The sequence below is a fragment of the Myxocyprinus asiaticus genome, chromosome 19 (assembly GCF_019703515.2).
Source record: "Myxocyprinus asiaticus isolate MX2 ecotype Aquarium Trade chromosome 19, UBuf_Myxa_2, whole genome shotgun sequence".
NCBI classification, from domain to species: domain Eukaryota; kingdom Metazoa; phylum Chordata; class Actinopteri; order Cypriniformes; family Catostomidae; genus Myxocyprinus; species Myxocyprinus asiaticus.
Genome location: NC_059362.1, coordinates 44,637,706 through 44,658,563, shown reverse-complemented (window position 1 = coordinate 44,658,563; position 20,858 = coordinate 44,637,706). Strand labels below are relative to the sequence as shown.

Genomic DNA, 20,858 nt, shown 5'->3' with positions numbered 1-20,858 from the left:
AACCAAAGTATACTTTGGCCTTTAGTAGTTGTCTCTTTTGAATTCGAGCAGTAAGTAATCACGTAGTAACCACCCAGAACACTTTAGTAACCGCATAGCAACACGCAAAAAACTATAGGCTACAAAACACCTTAGCAATAGCATAGCAATGCCCAGACAACCACCCACAACACCCTAGCATCCTGATGATGAGTTTTGCATGGGCAAACACCACTAACTGAAAAAAGTCAGTTTTCTTCAGAAAAAAATAAATAATATATATATATATATATTATTTGATATTCTCAAAAGCTTAAAAGTGATAGACCAACACAGCTTTGCATTCTGCAGCAGATTTGGTCTGCTCGCTCTGCTGTCTTTGAAGAATAGCTTTCATGTCTCTAGGGCAGCAAGCCAAATTAGTTCTGGTGATATTAAAGGAGCTGTATTAAGTCAACAGTAAAGTTATGCTTCTGAAATTAATACTCAAATAGAATTCTGAAGTAACCCAAGTTTCTTCTTCCGCCTTTATATGTTTCATTTTTAAGTAGTTGTTTGGAACTTTGAAATTAAGGATATGGATGGTAGGTAACAAAGTTGTACAAGAACTAGCAACATTTTAATTTTAAACTGTACCATTGCAGAAATGATTATTAAAGTCTTTCCCAGAAATAGTCCAGAGTTATGGTTAGTAGTTGTTGCACAAGATCACATGTTTAAAACCTTTTAATAATGCCATATTGTACCCCAGCCATAGCTCACAATATGGCACATTGACACAACAGATGGCTTTTTTTCTCTGTAGGTGGTACGTACAGAGAAGAACAGCTTAAACAATCGCTTCATTCCCTGGGATGCAGTCGAGACTGAGGCTATTTTGTCTATCGATGACGATGCCCATCTACGACATGATGAAATTATGTTTGGGTTCAGGTGAGAGTTTTGTGAAACCAAGATCATGGCATATTATGTTTTATTAGGGCTGGGCAATATATAAAGTATTCACAATAAATTTGCAATTATTTTATTGAGCTTTTTATTTGGCCATTAAGTTTTATAAAGAGCATGTCATTAGACTAGTTTACTTATCCATCCTTGCCAGAGATGTTTTAGTTGGATCTGATATATGTAGTTTAGTATATCAAGCAGTTTTAATCAAAACAGTTACTTTTTGGTTGAAATGATGGTTCATACGATATAGCTAAAAAAATTCTGTCTAAATATACACTACCGGTCAAAAGTTTTGAAACACTCATTCTTTATTATAATTTTTGTTTTTTCACATTTAGAATAATAGTAAAGTCATCAAAACTATGGAATAACATAAATGGAACTATGGGAATTATGTTGTGACTAAACAATCCAAAATAAATCAAAACTGTGTTATATTTTAGCATCTTCAAAGTAGTCACCCTTTGCCTAGAATTTGCAGACATGTACTCTTGACATTTTCTCAGCCAACTTCTTGAGGTATCACCCTGGGATGCTTTTTAAACAGTATTGAAGGAGTTCCCATCTATGTTGGGCACTTATTGGCTGCTTTTCTTTATTATTTGGTCCAAGTCATCAATTTCAAAACCTTTTTTTTTTTTTTTATTAAATTTTAGTTTTATAATGAAATAAATTAATATGGTGGCACAATTATATTTTTGTCTACAAAACTAATTTCAAACATTTAAGCAAACGCCTTCAGATCAAAAGATTTTTAAGATCATGAGAAACATTTCAGTCAAGTGTTTCAAAACTTTTGACCGGTAGTTTATATACAGGTGCATCTCAATAAATTAGAATGTCGTGGAAAAGTTCATTTATTTCAGTAATTCAACTCAAATTGTGAAACTCGTGTATTAAATAAATTCAATGCACACAGACTGAAGTAGTTTAAGTCTTTGGTTCTTTTAATTGTAATGATTTTGGCTCACATTTAACAAAAACCCACCAATTCACTATCTCAAAAAATTAGAATATGGTGACATGCCAATCAGCTAATCAACTCAAAACACCTGCAAAGGTTTCCTGAGCCTTCAAAATGGTCTCTCAGTTTGGTTCACTAGGCTACACAATCATGGGGAAGACTGCTGATCTGACAGTTGTCCAGAAGACAATCATTGACACCCTTCACAAGGAGGGTAAGCCACAAACATTCATTGCCAAAGAAGCTGGCTGTTCACAGAGTGCTGTATCCAAGCATGTTAACAGAAAGTTGAGTGGAAGGAAAACGTGTGGAAGAAAAAGTTGCACAACCAACCGAGAGAACCACAGCCTTATGAGGATTGTCAAGCAAAATCGATTCAAGAATTTGGGTGAACTTCACAAGGAATGGACTGAGGCTGGGGTCAAGGCATCAAGAGCCACCACACACAGACGTGTCAAGGAATTTGGCTACAGTTGTCGTATTTCTCTTGTTAAGCCACTCCTGAACCACAGACAACTTCAGAGGCGTCTTACCTGTGCTAAGGAGAAGAAGAACTGGACTGTTGCCCAGTGGTCCTAAGTCCTCTTTTCAGATGAGAGCAAGTTTTGTATTTCATTTGGAAACCAAGGTGCTAGAGTCTGGAGGAAGGGTGGAGAAGCTCATAGCCCAAGTTGCTTGAAGTCCAGTGTTAAGTTTCTACAGTCTGTGATGATTTGGGGTGCAATGTCATCTGCTGGTGTTGGTCCATTGTGTTTTTTGAAAACCAAAGTCACTGCACCTGTTTACCAAGAAATTTTGGAGCACTTCATGCTTCCTTCTGCTGACCAGCTTTTTAAAGATGCTGATTTCATTTTCCAGCAGGATTTGGCACCTGCCCACACTGCCAAAAGCACCAAAAGTCGGTTAAATGACCATGGTGTTGGTGTGCTTGACTGGCCAGCAAACTCACCAGACCTGAAACCCATAGAGAATCTATGGGGTATTGTCAAGAGGAAAATGAGAAACAAGAGACCAAAAAATGCAGATGAGCTGAAGGCCACTGTCAAAGAAACCTGGGCTTCCATACCACCTCAGCAGTGCCACAAACTGATCACCTCCATGCCACGCCAAATTGAGGCAGTAATTAAAGCAAAAGGAGCCCCTACCAAGTATTGAGTACATATACAGTAAATGAACATATTTTCCAGAAGGCCAACAATTCACTAAAAATGTTTTTTTCATTGGTCTTATGATGTATTCTAATTTGTTGAGATAGTGAATTGGTGGGTTTTTGTTAAATGTGAGCCAAATTCATCACAATTAAAAGAACCAAAGACTTAAACTACTTCAGTCTGTGTGCATTGAATTTATTTAATACACGAGTTTCACAATTTGAGTTGAATTACTGAAATAAATGAACTTTTCCACGACATTCTAATTTATTGAGATGCACCTGTATATATATATATATATATATATATATATATATATATATATATATATATATATACATACATACATACATACACACACACACACACACACACACACACACACACACAGTTGAAGTCAGAAGTTTACATACACTTAGGTTGAAGTCATTAAAACTAATTTTTTTAACCACTCCACAGATTTAATATTAGCAAACTATAGTTTTGGCAAGTCGTTTAGGACATCTACTTTGTGCATGACATGAGTTATTTTTCCAACAATTGTTTACAGACAGATTGTTTCACTTTTAATTGACTATATCACAATTTCAGTGGGTCAGAAGTTTACATACACTAAGTTAGCTGTGCCTTTAAGCAGCTTGGAAAATTCCAGAAAATGGTGTCAAACCTTTTGGCAATTAGCCAGTTTGCTTCTGATAGGCTAATTGGAGTCAATTGGAGGTGTACCTGTGGATGTACAGTGGTGTGAAAAAGTGTTTGCCCCCTTCCTGATTTCTTATTTTTTTGCATGTTTGTCACACTTAAATGTTTCAGATCATCAAACAAGTTTAAATATTAGTCAAAGATAACACAAGTAAACACAAAATGCAGTTTTTAAATGAAGGTTGTTATTATTAAGGGAAAACAAAATCCAAACCTACATGGCCCTGTGTGAAAAAGTGATTGCCCCCTAAACCTAATAACTGGTTGGGTCACTCTTAGCAGCAACAACTGCAATCAAGCGTTTGCGATAACTTGCAATGAGTCTTTTACAGTGCTGTGGAGGAATTTTGGCCAACTCATCTTTGCAGAATTGTTGTAATTCAGCCACATTGGAGGGTTTTCGAGCATGAACTGCCTTTATAAGGTCATGCCACAGCATCTCAATAGGATTCAGGTCAGGACTTTGACTAGGCCACTCCAAAGTCTTCATTTTGTTTTTCTTCAGCCATTCAGAGGTGGACTTGCTGGTGTGTTTTGGATCATTGTCCTGCTGCAGAACCCAAGTTCGCTTCAGCTTGAGGTCACGAACAGATGGCCGGACATTCTCCTTCAGGATTTTTTGGTAGACAGCAGAATTCATGGTTCCATTTATCACAGCAAGTCTTCCAGGTCCTGAAGCAGCAAAACAGCCCCAGACCATCACACTACCACCACCATATTTTACTGTTGGTATGATGTTCTTTTTCTGAAATGCGGTGTTACTTTTACGCCAGATGTAATGGGACACACACCTTCCAAAAAGTTCAACTTTTGTCTCGTCAGTCCACAGAGTATTTTCCCAAAAGTCTTGGGGATCATCAAGATGTTTTCTGGTAAAAATGAGACGAGCCTTAATGTTCTTTTTGCTCAGCAGTGGTTTTCATCTTGGAACTCTGCCATGCAGGCCATTTTTGCCTGCAGTTCTTTGGATGTTGTTGTGGGGTCTTTTGTGACCTCTTGGAATAGTCGTCGCTGCGCTCTTGGGGTAATTTTGGTCGGCCGGCCACTCCTGGGAAGGTTCACCACTGTTCCATGTTTTCGCCATTTGTGGATAATGGCTCTCACTGTGGACTCACTCTGGAGTCCCAAAGCTTTAGAAATGGCTTTATAACCTTTTCCAGACTGATAGATCTCAATTACTTTCTCATTTGTTCCTGAATTTCTTTGGATCTCGGCATGATGTCTAGCTTTTGAAGATCTTTTGGTTTACTTCACTTTGTCAGGCAGGTCCTATTTAAGTGATTTCTTGATTGAGAACAGGTGTGGCAGTAATCAGGCCTGGGTGTGGCTAGAGAAATTGAACTCAGGTGTGATAAACCACAGTTATGTTTTAACAGGTGGGGCAATCACTTTTTCACACAGGGCCATGTAGGTTTGGATTTTGTTTTCCCTTAATAATAACAACCTTCATTTAAAAACTGCATTTTGTGTTTACTTGTGTTATCTTTGACTAATATTTAAACTTGTTTGATGAGCTGAAACATTTAAGTGTGACAAACATGCAAAAAAATAAGAAATCAGGAAGGGGGCAAACACTTTTTCACACCACTGTATTTTAAGGCCTACCTTCAAACTCAGTGCCTCTTTGCTTGACATCATTGAAAAATCAAAAGAAATCAGCCAAGACCTCAGAAAAGACCTCCACAAGTCTAGTTCATCGTGGAAGCAATTTCCAAATGCCTGAAGGTACCACGTTCATCTGTACAAACAATAGTACGCAAGTATAAACACCATGGGACCACACAGCCATCATACCGTTCAGGAAGGAGCCGCATTCTGTCTCCTAGAGATGAACGTAGTTTGATGCGAAAAGTGCAAATCAATCTCTGAACAACAGCAAAGGACCTTGTGAAGATGTTGGAGGAAACAGGTAGACAAGTATCTATATCTACAGTAAAACGAGTCCTATATCGATATAACCTGAAAGGCTGCTCAGCAAGGAAGAAGCCACTGCTCCAAAACCACCATAAAAAAGCCAGACTACAGTTTGCATGTGCACATGGGGACAAAGATCTTACTTTTTGGAGAAATGTCCTCTGGTCTGATGAAACAAATATCAAAGCGTTCATCATTATGATCATCATTATGTTTGAAGGAAAAAGAGTGAGGCTTGCAAGCCGAAGAACACCATCCCAACCGTGAAGCATGGGGGTGGCAGCATCATGTTGTGGGGGTGCTTTGCTGCAGGAGGGACTGGTGCACTTCACAAAATAGATGGCATCATGAGGAAGGAAAATTATGTGGATATACTAAAGCAACATCTCAAGACATCAGCCAGGAAGATAAAGTTCGGTCACAAATGGGTCTTCCAAATGGACAATGACCCCAAGCATACCTCCAAAGTTGTGGCAAAATGGTTTAAGGACAACAAAGTCAAGGTATTGAAGTGGCCATCTCAAAGCCCTGACCTCAATCTGATAGAAAATTTGTGGGAAGAACTGAAAAAGCATGTGCAAGTAAGGAGGCCTACAAACCTGACTCAGTTACAGCAGTTCTGTTTGGAGGAATGGGCCAAAATTCCAGCAACTTATTGTGAGAAGCTTGTGGAAGGCTTCCCAAAACATTTGACCCAAGTTAAACAATTCAAAGGAAATGCTACCAAATACTAACAAAGTGTATGTAAACTTCTGACCCACTGGGAATGTGATGAAAGAAATAAAAACTGAAATAAATAATTCTCTCTACTATTATTCTGACATTTCATATTCTTAAAATAAAGTAGTGATCCTAACTGACCTAAGACAGGGAATGTTTTCTACGATTAAATGTCAGGAATTGTGAAAAACTGAGTTTAAATGTATTTGGCTAAGATGTATGTAAACTGTATGAAGAAAGAAAGATAGATAGATAGATAGATAGCAAAAGGCTGAATTATTCAGCCTTAATGTTTAATAATTAATATGTATTTAATTGCTTTTGCTTTTTTCTTCTGCACTATTCTGCTTTTAAAGGAATGTAAATTTTTTGCCTGATTTATTATTAGAAAAGAATGTCCAAAATGTTGAGAAAACAGCTCCCCATGATATCATTGCTTTGGACTAAAGTATGTTTTTAAAGAATAAATGTAATTTTATGAAGCTAGGAAAGCAAAATATTTCTATTAGAGAGCCAGTGTAAGATTAACTTTCCACACTTATTTTTAAGAATGTCACTTCTAGTATGATCAAATACACGTTAGTATTTATTGAAAAGAGTTGTGTTTTGGTGTGTATAAATCCAATTCCTGCAGTGGTTTGGCATTCATTTATTTGTGATGGGGTGAGTTAAAATGAACAGCTGCAGATTCAGTTGTTAGTGTGTGGAATTTAAAGCATCTGATCTGATAAAGTCAGTTGAAGAAAACTGACTATCCGTACCTTCTGTGGACTTCTATGTTTATGTGCAGGACAGGTTTAAAAATATAAACAGTGTAAGCATTAGAAATGTTTTTCTGCCTTTTTCAGGACTGTGTTTTGGGGTAAAAGTGGTAAGAGTCTTACTTCAGTCTCTTTAAACAGTGATTAGTTGATTAGTGAGGTTGAATTAGTGATGACTGGTAAATGTATCTATATTTGTTTCTTAGTTTTTAAAAAAAATATATTTACTGTTTGTTTTTTGTTTTTTAGTGGAGGTGCTTTAAAGGGGATGTATTTAGAGATACAACTTTGCACAGAGGGTTTTAGTGTCTAATGCATCTCTAAATTGATTCCCTTTAATGCTCTTAAGCGAACAAAATGCCGCTTTTGTACCAAATTTAATAATACATTTCAAATTGCCTGCTGTGATTTAATCTGTAGATCTGTTTTTTTTTATTTTATTTTTTAGGTTTAAGTTTTGTGCAATAAAATTTCATAGTTTAGCATATTTATTGGTTTAATGTCTGTTAGTTGTGCTATTCAAGGGCTGCACTTAGAGTCCATATAGTATTTTGTTAAGAAATGCACGTGATTGGTGTTACGTGACCCTAAACCAACTTAATACAGGGCTTACTGACTAGTCAATTTAAAAAAAATATATGTAGTTTTGCACATCCCTCAAAAACATTATATTCAATGGTTAAATAATTGGAATGAAACCGATCACAGAATATTTAAAATTAAGAACTTTGGTTTTAGGCTAAATATCTGAAGGAATAAACATGCTGTTAAGGTAATATTATAATGAAAGCTCTTGCGTATCTTGCCTTCTTGCTCCAGTTTGGATTGCTCTCATCTCTTTTTCTCCTCCGCTCTCAGGGTGTGGCGGGAGGCCAGAGACCGGATCGTAGGGTTCCCAGGAAGGTTTCATGCCTGGGATGTAAACCACCAGTCTTGGCTCTACAATTCCAACTACTCTTGCGAGCTCTCCATGGTGCTGACGGGTGCCGCCTTCTTCCACAAGGTGAAGATTAACGTTTGTCTGCTTTGACATTTCCACAACTTGGTCAATGTAAAAATAGACAGTTTCTTGGACATAAAACTTTATTAGAGGCTAAAGGGGTAGTTTGCCCAAAATTAAAATTCTCTCATCATTTACTCACCCTCATTCCATCCCAGATGTGTATGACTTTATTTCTTCTGCTGAACACAAACCAAGATTTTTAGAAGAATATCTCAGCTCTGTAGGTCCATACAATGCATGTAAATGGTGGCCAGAACTTTGAAGGTCCAAAAAGCAAGTAAAGGCAGCATAAATGTAATCCATGCAACTCCACTGGTTAAATCCATACCTTCTGAAGCGATATGATAGGTGTGTTTGGAAAAACAGATCAATATTTAATTGCTTTTTTTTTTTTTATTACTATAAATTCTCCTCTCTGCCCAGTAGGTGGCGATATGCACGAAGAATGCGAAAAATCGGCTAAAACAAAAGAAGAAGAATGTTGAAGTGAAAGTGGAGATTTATAGTAAAATAGGACTTATTGATCTGTTTCTCACCCACATCTATCATATCACTTCAGAAGACATGGATTAAACCACTGCAGTCGTATGGATTACTTTTATGCTGCCTTTATGTGCTTTTTAGACCTTCAAAGTTCTGGCCACCATTTACATGCATTGTATGGACCTACAGAGCTGAGATATTCTTCTAAAAATCTTAATTTGTGTTCTGCAGAAGAGAGAAAGTTATACACATCTGGGATAACATGAGGGTGAATAAATGATGAGAGAATTTTCATTTTTGGGTGAACTAGCCCTTTAATGTAGTTAAACAGAGGTAATATCTGCTAATCAGAGCCAAAACAACTTATAGTTCATTTGTGTTATTAGTTATAATCAGTTTGTGTTTGTTCATGCCACTATCTAAACAAGTGATCAGTTAATGTAAGTTATAGTGCTGTGAAAAATCCTGATTTCTTCTCATGCTAAATTGTTTCAAAAATTCAAACAAAATCTAACATAAAACAAAGGCAATCTGAGTAAACACAAAATACGGTTATTAAATAATAATGTTATTTATTGAAGCAAAAAAAGTTATCCAATAGCAACTGGGCCTGTGTGAAAAAGTATTTGCCCCCTTAGTTACTAAATCCCCAAATCTGTGAAACTGCATTCATAATGCAGTTCAGCTGGACTAGACACACCCAGACCTGTTCAATCAAATCAACACCTAAATAGAACTTTTTCAGCAGCATAAAGTTGGCTAAAAGGTCTCACCCAGTAGCACACTATGCCAAGGTCGTAAGAAAGTCCAGAAATGATGAGGAAAAAGGTGATTGAAATAGATCAGTCTGGGAAGGGTTATAAAGATATTTCAAAGACTCTGGGACTCCAAAGAACCACAGTGAGAGCCATTATCTCCAAATGGAGAAAACTTGGCACAGTAGTGAACCTTCCCAGAAGTGGCCGACCTTCCAAAATTCCTTCAAAAGCACAGCGACGACTCATCAAGGAAGTCACAAAAAAAGCCAAGGACAACATCCAAGGAACTGCAGGCCTCTCTCGCATAAATAAAGATCACTGTTCATGACCCCACTATCAGAAAGACACTGGTCAAAAATGCTAACCATGGAAGAGTGGTGAGGCGAAAACCACCGCTAACCTAGAAGAACATTAAGGCTTTTGAATTTTGCCAGAACACACCTTGATGATCCTCAAAGCTTTTGGGAGAATGTTCTATGGACTGATGAGTCAAAAGTGGAACTGTCTGGAAGACAGGGGTCCCGTTACATCTGGTGTAAATCAAACACAGAATTCCACAAAAAGATCATCATACCTTCGGTCAAGCATGGTGGTGGTAGTGTGATGGTGTGGGGATGCTTTGCTGCTTCAGGGCGACTTGCAGTAATTGAGGGGAAACTTGAATTCTGATCTCTACCAGAAAATCCTAAAGGAGAACGTCCGGTCATCAGTCCGTGAGTTGAAGCTCAAGCGCAACTGGATTATGTAGCAAGACAGTGATCCAAAGCACAGGAGTCCACCTCTTGAATGGCCCAAAAGAAGCAAAATTAAAGTTTTGGAGTGTCCTAGTTAAAGTCCTGACTTGAACCCAATTGAGATGCTGTGGCAGGACCTTAAACATGCAGTTCATGCTCAAACCTTCCAGTGTGTCTGAACTAAAGCAGTTCTGCAAAGAAGAGTGGGCCAAAATTCAATCACAGTGTTGTGAAAGACTGATCTCCAGTTATCAGAAGCGTTTGGTTGCAGTTGTTTCTGCTAAAGGTGGCACAAAGCTATTAAGGGGGCAGTTAGTTTTTCACATGGGTGATATAGGTGTTGGATAACTTCTTTGCTTCATTAATATATATATATATATATATATTTGAAAACGATTTTGTGTTTACTAAGGTTGCCTTTGTTTTATGTTATATCTCGGACAAAGACCTAAAACAATTTAGTATGAAAAATACACAAAAATAGAAGACATCACTTTAGGTTTAATGATTTAAACCAATTAAAAACAAGATTTTTTAAATAAAAATCCTTTTAATGATTTACATCAAATGAACTTCGTAAAAATAATATGTAAAAAAGGCTCTTTCTGTTTAATAATATGGTAACTTGACCTTTTAATAATTTCTAAAATTTTTGTTCAACCAAAATGCAAGACATAGCACTTCATTTCTCAGATTATAAATAAACGGCATGTTTTATTTATGAGCATAACTGAAGAACATCATATGACACATTGAAATGCTTTTCTTAATGGTGTTAATTTTTATTCATATCTGTCATTTGTTGCTCTCCTCAGTATTACGCATACCTCTATTCATACGTCATGCCTCAAGCCATCCGTGACATGGTGGACGAGTACATCAACTGTGAGGACATCGCCATGAACTTCCTGGTGTCGCATATCACACGCAAACCCCCCATCAAGGTGAGTGGGCTGTTAGCAAAAGTTTCACAATGTAATTTTAGCACATTCAAGGTCTTCTGAAACCAGTTTGCAGTTTCTTGCTCAGTCATACCATTTTTCTGCCTTACACAGAGTGCAATAAATCATGTCTCATGTTAATTTGTGTTTTGGTCCAAACCAGCCACAACCACGTCAAACATGATGACATTTTGTTGGTTGCTTGGTTTCTATTTATGTTGTGTTGTACTTAGTAGCCTTGCCCACACTGAAATCCCCATAGCTATTCATTAGACATCAACTATGTTCTGATTGGCTGTGATTTTGTCATTATGTTCAGTACTACAGTATGTTACGTGTTTGGGTAGATCCAACAAAACCTGTGTAGAACATGTTTGGGTCAGTGTTGGATGTAATCTAATTAGTTTTTTAGTACAGAAAGTAGTCAAACATTAGATTTTAAATTCTTGTAATTAAGTTTTTACAAAGTGTGTTACCAATTAATTAAAAAAAAACATTTGTAATGGACCTGTCCGGGGTTGAAACTGAACCTTCTTTTCCAGTTGTATGCTTGTGTGTTACAACAGAATTGATTTACAGGGGGATTATACAGCAGAATTTCAGTAAGATTAAAAACCTTTGATATTCTGAATTCCATTCTCTGAAGCAAAGAGCGGGCTATGAATTAACGGTATAATGAAATCTGATGGATTTTCAGTGGCATTATTAGTCTGGTCTCTGGCTGATAGTGTCCCAGCGGATTAGGGAAATCAATTACGTTCCTGTTATTAACACTGAAAAGCTGACAGATTGAAATGGGAAATCAAACTACACCAATGAATGAGATGATATTGTGTTATGGAGTTAGTAAGACGCTTTGTCCTTCGTCTTTAGATGAAGTTAATTTAAAGGGATGGTTCACTCCAAAATTATATTTTTTTTCATCATTTACTCACCCTCAGGTGGCTCCAAACGACAAATGAAACACAAAAGAAGTTGGGCCTTAGGGAAACTAATCCTTTAACATCTCGATTTTTTTTTCTTCCCGGCGTTCCCCTCTCAGGTGACGTCACGTTGGACTTTCCGCTGCCCCGGCTGTCCGCAGGCTCTGTCGCATGACGATTCGCACTTCCATGAGCGTCACAAGTGCATCAACTTCTTCGTAAAAGTCTACGGATACATGCCGCTGCTATATACTCAGTTCAGAGTGGACTCCGTACTCTTCAAGACTCGACTGCCCCATGACAAGACAAAGTGTTTTAAATTCATTTAGCTGAGCAGGGATGGAAAGAAGCACAGAAATCCAATGGAAAACTGACATAGGACGGTGTCTCTCTGGGGACGTGAAGGAAATTAAAGCTTTCTTGTAAATATCTGAGAATTTTACGTGGAATTTGTCTTCCTTGAAGTGAAGGGAGTACAATTACGGGAAAAAACTATTACCATCAGGCGTTTTGATTCATCGGCAACCACTACAGGTTTTATTTGCACCACTTTTAACAGTCGAGGGAAAATTACGTGGGCGTCTGCAACTGGGAAATGTAAGTGGATGTCAAACGAAAATTTTAATCATGTTATACTGACTGAAAATGACGGGCAAATGGAGGCTGTTTTTGATGCCATAACTGAAAAAAAGCAGACGTGTCATCGCTCTAAACGGTTTGTGTTTATTTTTACTTTCTATATACTCTCTTGTATAAAACGCACTGATGGTCATCATTTTTTTTTTTACATGTTTGTGTGTCTTGTGAGCATGAATGACTGTGTGTGTGTTTTCTGTAGGATGTCAGTGACTAAACGTCACTAATCCACGTCAAGTCGTTGTTGATCATCGGTAAGAATAGCACAAGACTAAAACAGTTTATTTGTGTGAACGCAACAACATTAAACATCACTGCATAGGAATAGCACCAGATCACATCGTTGAATGTTGTAACCTCCGTCACAATCATACCAGAAAACAAAATGTCTGAATATAACCTAACAGAATAAGGAATTCAACGTCTTTTGCTGGATAACCATGTCTTGTTTGTGTCATTGTAATAAGGTCAAATGAATCTCACATAGAAATGTATGTTATCATAATTTACCCCAAAATCTAAACAAAAAGAAATACATTTTGAACAAAGAGATTTGCATAAAGATATTTTGCATTGTGAATTATTTTCATGACAACATTTTTTTTTTGTTTTGTTTTTGTAATTCCCAATATTCTTAACAGTGATTCTCATTAGATTCTCATTACTGTAAGTATTGATTTTTTTTTTTTTTTTAATAACTGTACTATTTAAAACTGTACTACATAATAACTGTTCTATTTAAATCAACATAAATTGAATGCAGTTCAACAAATAATACCATGATTTATAAATACTTCAGAATTTAAATTATATATCGGAATTTTACTGGGAGAAATGTGCTTAATTTTCCATGCTAATAATATCACTGCAAAAACAAAAACTTAATTGTCCTAAAAACATGCTTATTTTCTTTATGCTAAAATATATATTTTGGGAACATTTTAAGGTATGTTAAGACTGTTTTTTGTGACACTATTTTCAAGGCAATTAAGCACCCCCTCCCCAAATTCTCATCAACTTTTAAAAGTAACTCCAGTCACATGAGGTTACTTAATTTTCATTCGATTATCATTACTGCAAGTACTCATTTAATAAATTACTCTAATGCAATTTTTTATTTGATTATTCATTTAATTTGTCAACATTTATTGAATGCAGTACAACAAATACTACCATGATTTATGAATACTTTACAATTTAAGTAATATATCATTATTTTTTAGGGGGTGAAATATGCTTAATTTCCATAAAACACTGCAATTTTTTTTTTTTACTAAAAGTCAATAATTGTCCTTGAAATAGACTTATATTCTTTATGCAAAAGACCATTTCCCAAGGAAGTGAAGCCCATTTTTTGACTACTAAGAATGTTTGCATTTTTATATTATTTTCATGACAAACACATTTACCGCCCAAATTCTCGTTACTGTAATGTAGGGATAGTTCACCCAGAAATGAAAATTCAGTCATTGTTTACCCACTCCTGTGTTTTTATAACCCTATATGACTTACTTTCTTTTTCTTAACACAAAGAGAGAAATTGTGAAAAATGTGCTCAGTGATGTCAAATGGCAGTTTATGGTGACCACCTCTTCAGGCTTCAAAAGAACACAAAAGTATAATTCAGAAGTCTAATAAATGATTTCATGAGACTCATGATTGTTATGAAAGCATACGGTAAGGTTTGCTGAGAAACAAACCGAAATCTAATGTATTATTTAGTGAAAATGTTCACTGACCGTTGATCTCCTGTGTGCGTTCTGATCAAAAACAGGTCCACCACAGCGATTGTGACAACAAAACACAACACAGCTGCACACAAAACAGAGAACAGAACTTACCAAACATGTCTGAAGAGATTGTAGTAGCAGAATTGATGCATTTCTATGCCCAGCCTTATTTTTTTTATTTTTTTACCGGAGTCCTCAATCAAACAGAGAGATGGAGTTGTCAATAATTGACTACCTCTTAATTGTCACCTCTTCTCCATTCTGAACCGGTGAGTATTTGTGACAGACCTGAAGAGAGTGAGACCTCCGCAAAAACATTAATTAGGTGTAACATTCGTGGCCAAAGTCAAGTAGTTTTTAACTGGCTCATGAGATGCTGACTTTAATATACTGTTATGAGAAAGTTTTTGGACCATTGCCAGTTCACAGTGGACGGAGTTATTCGCGGGATGCCGAAAATAGAAAACAAGGGATCGATAGAATAAACCGTCACTCGTCACTGCTGGTTAGGACAAAAACTCTGATTTCCATAGAAATATACCTTTTATCGCATGTTGTTTGCTGTCAGGTTTGGACACGGTGTGACTGTAGCTGCCTGTAGCCTCACCTATGTTTCTGTTTGATTTCCGAATACTCTGTTTAAAAAAAAAATAAGGCTGGGCATAGAAATGCATCAATTCTTTGACTACAAACTCTTCAGACATGTTTAGTAAGTTCTGTTCTCTGTTTTGTGTGTTGTGTTCTGTTGTCACTATCGCTGTGTTAGACCTGTTTTTAGAGAAACAAAATGAGTTTTCGCTTGAACAACCCAATGTCGCGAGGGGGGACTGGTGAACTGTTGCTCTCGTGCCCTATCATGAACACGCACAGGAGATCAACGGTCAATGAACATTTTCACTAAATAATACATTAGATTTTGGTTTGTTTCTCACCAAACCTTATCGTATGCTTTCATAACAATCATGAGTCTCATGGAATAATTTATTAGACTTCTGAATTATACTTTTGTGTTCTTTTGAAGCTTGAAGAGGTGGTCACCATAAACTGCCGTTGTATGACATCACTGAGCACAAAGTTTTTCACAATTTCTCCCTTTGTGTTAAGAAAAAGAAAGTAAGTCATACAGGTTAGGAACAACATTATAGTGAATAAATGATGGCAGAATTTTCATTTTTGGATGAACTATCTCTTTAAAGCAAAATATAATTTCCTATTATTTTTCTTTTGATTTGGGTGTGAAACATGTCCTGTGACAAGTTCTTGACAATTTTCATTATATTCAGGATCATAGTATGAATGTGAGATTTTGTTTTTTAGTTGTTAATCAGACAGTTCAGTGTAAGAGATATAGGTGTGAATACAAACTGAAATCTGTACATGATTTCCAGTTATGAGCACAGATTTGATAAAGATAAAAGTAATGGGAAGTGCATTAAATTTTGCTGTCAGGGTACAGGAAAGTTTTCAGGAAGTTCGCTTTGCTTTCTTCTCTAAGCGGTTCAAGTATTTTTCCTGTGTCAGGATGTTTCCTGTGGCATCTTCTGCCAGCCTGATTTCACCCTCGAGTTGACAAAACCGACATGCCTTTGAGAATATCCAGCTCATTGTTCAGACTATTTTTAACCTTTGGTTAATTCATGATGACTGTCCTGACATGCTTAACAGGTACATGGAGAAAAATGGCTCCACAATTGTAAATGAATGAGTTTTTAAACAGAAATGTGGCTCTGTTTCCCTCAGTGTAATATGAACAATCAAGGATGGCTTTGTTTCATGCCCATTGTTTTGTTATGTGTATAAATATGTTGAACGGTCAGGAACGGATGTTTGTATTTGTATTATTTTTCCATTATTGTGACGACTGCATGGCCTTTGGGACTAGACTATAAATGACGACAAACCATCTGTAGAAAAGTGCTGAATGTCAGCAAAAGTTATAACTGACAACTTCTTCAAACACACTAATAAACCAACTAATAAAGCCAGTGCTTGTCTCTTTCATCATGGTGAAATCTGTGTTAATCAAACATCAGTGTTTATTAGTACTGTGAAGTCAATTCAATGTACTACAATTTCTGCGACAAAGCTTTGTTTATTGCAACGAACCAATTAAACAAAACCATTTGAGTCACTCAAAAGTTTTCACCACATGGCAGTTTATGTAAAAATAAATAAATAAATTATATATATATATATATATATATATATATATATATATACACAGTATGTATTTATACCCACTGATGAGCCAAAACATTATGACCACTCACAGGTGAAGCTAATAATGTTGGTCATCTCCTAAAGGTTTGGGTAGATTAGATGGTGAGTGAACAGTCAGTTCTTGTAGTCAACGTGTTGAATGCGGGAGAAATTAAATGGATGGCCGTTAACGTGTGCGCCATTTACCTGGGGAAGTGATGGCACCGGGATGTACTGTGGGAAGACAACAAGCCGGTGGATTGAGTGTGATGCTCTGGGCAATGTTCTGCTTGGAAACCCTGGATCTGGCTATTCATGTGGACGTAAATTTGACACGTGCCACCTACCTAAACATCATTGCAGACCAGATACACCCCTTCATGACAATGGTATTCCCTGATGGCAGTGGCCTCTTTAAGCAGGATAATACGCCCTGCCACTTGTTCAGGAATGGTTTGAGGAACATGATGAAGTGTTCAAGGTGTTGCCCTGGCCTCCAAATTCCAGTCCGATTGACCCGATTGTGAGAGTCCGATCCTAGGTGACTCCATTTCGCAACTTACAGGACTTGAAGGATCTGCTGCTAATGTCTTGGTGCCAGATACCACAGGACACCTTCAGGGTCTTGTAGAGTTCATGCCTCGGCGGGTCAGCGCTGTTTTGGCAGCATGTGGAGAACCAACAGCATATTAGGCAGCTGGTCATAATGTTTTGGCTCATCTGTGTCAAAGGAGTGCAGGAAATGGAGGAAAAGGTGGAACAAACTTAGTAAATGTTGTAAGCTGGATTCAGTCATGTCACATTTGCCCACAGCGCTGAGAGCAAAATACATGTTTTGTTAAAAACTGCTGTCCATTACTTTATTAAGTTGGGTTGTATAGATTGTGGCGAATCACGTCAAATAGTGAATCAAAATGTTGTGTCTAATGTCATTGTTGGGAAAACTACTTTGAAAGCTACATTGAATGTTCCACTGGAAAAAAGCATCTGCTAAATTTAAATGCACACTATAGTTTGTCAAGCTACGAGTTACTAAAAGTATTTAAACTACAATGAAACTATGCTTATGGAAATGTCAGCCTGATCTCATGAAAATTACATGACTGTGGCAACATTTTGCAAAACAATATTATGTGGTTCATTACACGTTTGGCGGCAGTTTCGAGTAGAAATGTCCACTGTGTGGCACTAAAAGAAAATTAAAAGTTCTCCCAAACAGATGAGGTTTTTAAGGTTAGTAATCTATTGAGCTTTAAATCAACTGAAGCGACCACCCTACCCTAAACCTTAAACCTAAACCTAACCGAATCCAATGAAGTATTGCGAATGATGCAAGCAAATAAAAAACGATGGAAAAATATAATTGGTTGATTATAAGTATAGAAACAATATATTTTATATTTATTGCAAACTGTTTAGATATATTTTCAAATATAAAAGTAGTATGAGCAGGGCCATTTATAGCTATAAGCGGCCGCTTAGGGCCCTCGAGCCACCAGGAGGCCCCGCAAAGCAAGGTAGTTTTTTTTATTTGTAGGATTTCGCTTAGGGCCCCTAAATGCTCAGAAACTGCCCTGAATTTGAGAATGTTGGGAGAGTGACTCGACTGATTCATTCACGGTGCGTCATGGGAGTGAGTGGTCGCTGCAGAGCTCTTTTGGCACACTTTTTTTGACATGATTCTCTGATTGGCGGATTTTCCTCTTCAGGATTCATGGGTAGTGTAGTTATTCACCAGAAATTCTGCTATTAAACCCTTTTTTTTCTTTTCTTAAAATGTAGTTAAAATAAAGTAGACTGATGGCATCAGCAGAAGCATTTACCATCAATTAACAACCCCAAAGCTCACAGTAGCATTTACCAATTACCAATTGATTTAAATCAATTACCCCAATCATGAAAAAAATTATTGGGACTTTTACTTCCAGAACCAGACTGCTGCGCTCAATCGAGCTTTCACAGGCCTTCGGGGGCCTTCAGCACATCTGGTTTCATTTGCCTTTGGCTCAGGCAGGTCTGTAGTTTAGCCACAGTATGTGTCAAACATTCACAAACTGCAGTCTGTAATCAAACCTCAGACACAGACTTTAACTGAACATCTCTCTCAAACACACTGATGAGAGGGTCAAAGCAGCTGTAAACCAGCCCAACATAAAGTTAAACACTCCCTCATGATGAAACGTCTTACACCTTCATGGAACAGTGATGGTATCAGATGGTAATACCATGATACACAATGATTACCATATACAAAATAGCATGCTATCACCATGGTACATGGTCAAAAAACTGGTAGTACCATGTCATAATTAGCGACACTGCATTGGATGCATGTGTTTGCAGCACCCTTGAGACATGCAGAACCATGATATCAATAAAGGTGGAGAGAGAGAGAGATCACATTACAGAACAGACATTACACAGTGCTGAAATATGTTTCAGCTCGTCTCAACCAGGGCTCCGGTCCAAACACCTTCCATCTTTACATTAAATAACATTAGAATATCAAAGCAAGTGCCATCTGCTGCAGGAGCTTTTCTCAGAACTAACTTTACTTTTCTTAGCCATTTTTGCTCAATGACTTTTAATCAACTGGTGTGGCAGTGATTTTTAGTGGATGTATGAAGTCTGTTTCCATCAAGTTCACACAAGTGGTGGTTAGCACATTAACTATGAACATGTTCTAATAACATCTGACAACCACAAAGTGCACGATAGGTCATAATGGAAGGGGTCGAGCACGGGACTGGGCTTGAGCTCCGAGATCCCCCAACTGGACTATCTGATTAACCTCCTGAGACACTGGATGTTAAGTCATTCTCTAATTAGGGAGCATCCTTTAGCTTTCCTATGTAGCTAAGTGCATTCACTCCTAAAATCCAACCAAAAGTTCAGTTTCAGGCTGCAGATGATGTTTGGATCACTCAACATGTTTGACAGACATGTGACAATTATAATCAGTACATAGATTCAGAATTTATAATGTATCATTTTATTTTAACATGGTTGGCAGTGATTGGATGATTCTGGTCATTACTTTGAATTAGAATTAATTATGCTAATTTCTGACGTAATGTCTGTAACGTCTCAAAAACATGAATAACCAACAATTCTGGGAACAAACAATTTGATAAAAAAAAAAATTGACTTTCTATTGCTTGGTATTATTCAAAATTTCACAACATAGTGCCGCTGTCCACATATGTGGACATACATTTTTAGGAAAACTATTTGGTCTAATATATATATATATATATATATGGCATGTCACCATATTCTAATTTGTTGAGATAGTGAATTGGTGGGTTTTTGTTAAATGTGAGCCAAAATCGTCACAATTAAAAGAACCAAAGACTTAAACTACTTCAGTCTGTGTGCATTGAATTTATTTAATACACGAGTTTCACAATTTGAGTTGAATTACTGAAATAAATGAACTTTTCCACGACATTCTAATTTATTGAGATGCACCTGTATACTCCAATCAGCCACAACATTAAAACCACCTGCCTAATATTGTGTAGGTCCCCCTCGTGCCACCAAAACAGCACCAACCCGCATCTCAGAATAGCATTCAGAGATGATATTCTTCTCACCACAATTGTACAGAGCGGTTATCTGAGTTACCGTAGACTTTGTCAGTTCAAACCAGTCTGGCCATTCTCTGTTGACCTCTCTCACCAACAAGACATTTCCATCCACAGAACTGCCGCTCACTGGATGTTTTTTTGTTTTTGGCACCATTCTGAGTAAATTCTAGAGACTGTTGTGTGTGAAAATCCCAGGAGATCAGCAGTTACAGATATACTCCAACCAGCCCGTCTGGCACCAACAATCATGCCACGCTCCAAATCACTGAGATCACATGTTTTCCCCATTCTGATGGTTGATGTGAACATTAACTGAAGCTCCTGACCCGTATCTGCATGATTTTATGCACTGCAATGCTGCCACACGACTGGCTGATTAGATAATCGCATGGATGATTGTTGGTGCCAGACGGGCTGGTTTGAGTATTTCTGTAACAGAATATATATATAATAATATTATTATTATTTTATTTTAATTTGTTTGCATGTTTCTTAGGAGCTACTAGTTACAAATCAAACAGCAGTCACGCTCTGGTCTCAGGAGGATAAAACAATATTTTCTTGAGTGTATAAAAAGTGACATTAGATATCTCCAATGCACATCTAAAAGAGAGTTAAACGATCATACCAAAACAATATCGTAATGGAGCAATTACTTGCAAATCTTGAATGCATTAAAGTTTCATCTTCCCCCGCAATAATTCCTGCCAAGACTCAAA

The 20,858-nt window shown here is 37.1% G+C and overlaps 1 protein-coding gene across 2 annotated transcripts in view; it reads left to right on the top strand.

Moving 5' to 3' along the window:
- LOC127409609 (exostosin-like 3) overlaps nucleotides 1-14,216 on the top strand; it is a 40,459-nt gene extending 26,243 nt beyond the window's left edge. For both annotated transcript variants that reach the window (XM_051644289.1, XM_051644290.1), the window contains exons 3-6: nucleotides 785-912; nucleotides 8,001-8,145; nucleotides 10,936-11,064; nucleotides 12,104-14,216. In XM_051644289.1, coding sequence (XP_051500249.1) covers nucleotides 785-912; nucleotides 8,001-8,145; nucleotides 10,936-11,064; nucleotides 12,104-12,313 — 612 coding nt within the window. In that variant the 3' untranslated portion in view covers nucleotides 12,314-14,216. The remainder of the gene's footprint in view (nucleotides 1-784; nucleotides 913-8,000; nucleotides 8,146-10,935; nucleotides 11,065-12,103) is intronic.
- The last annotated feature ends 6,642 nt before the right edge of the window (nucleotides 14,217-20,858 follow it).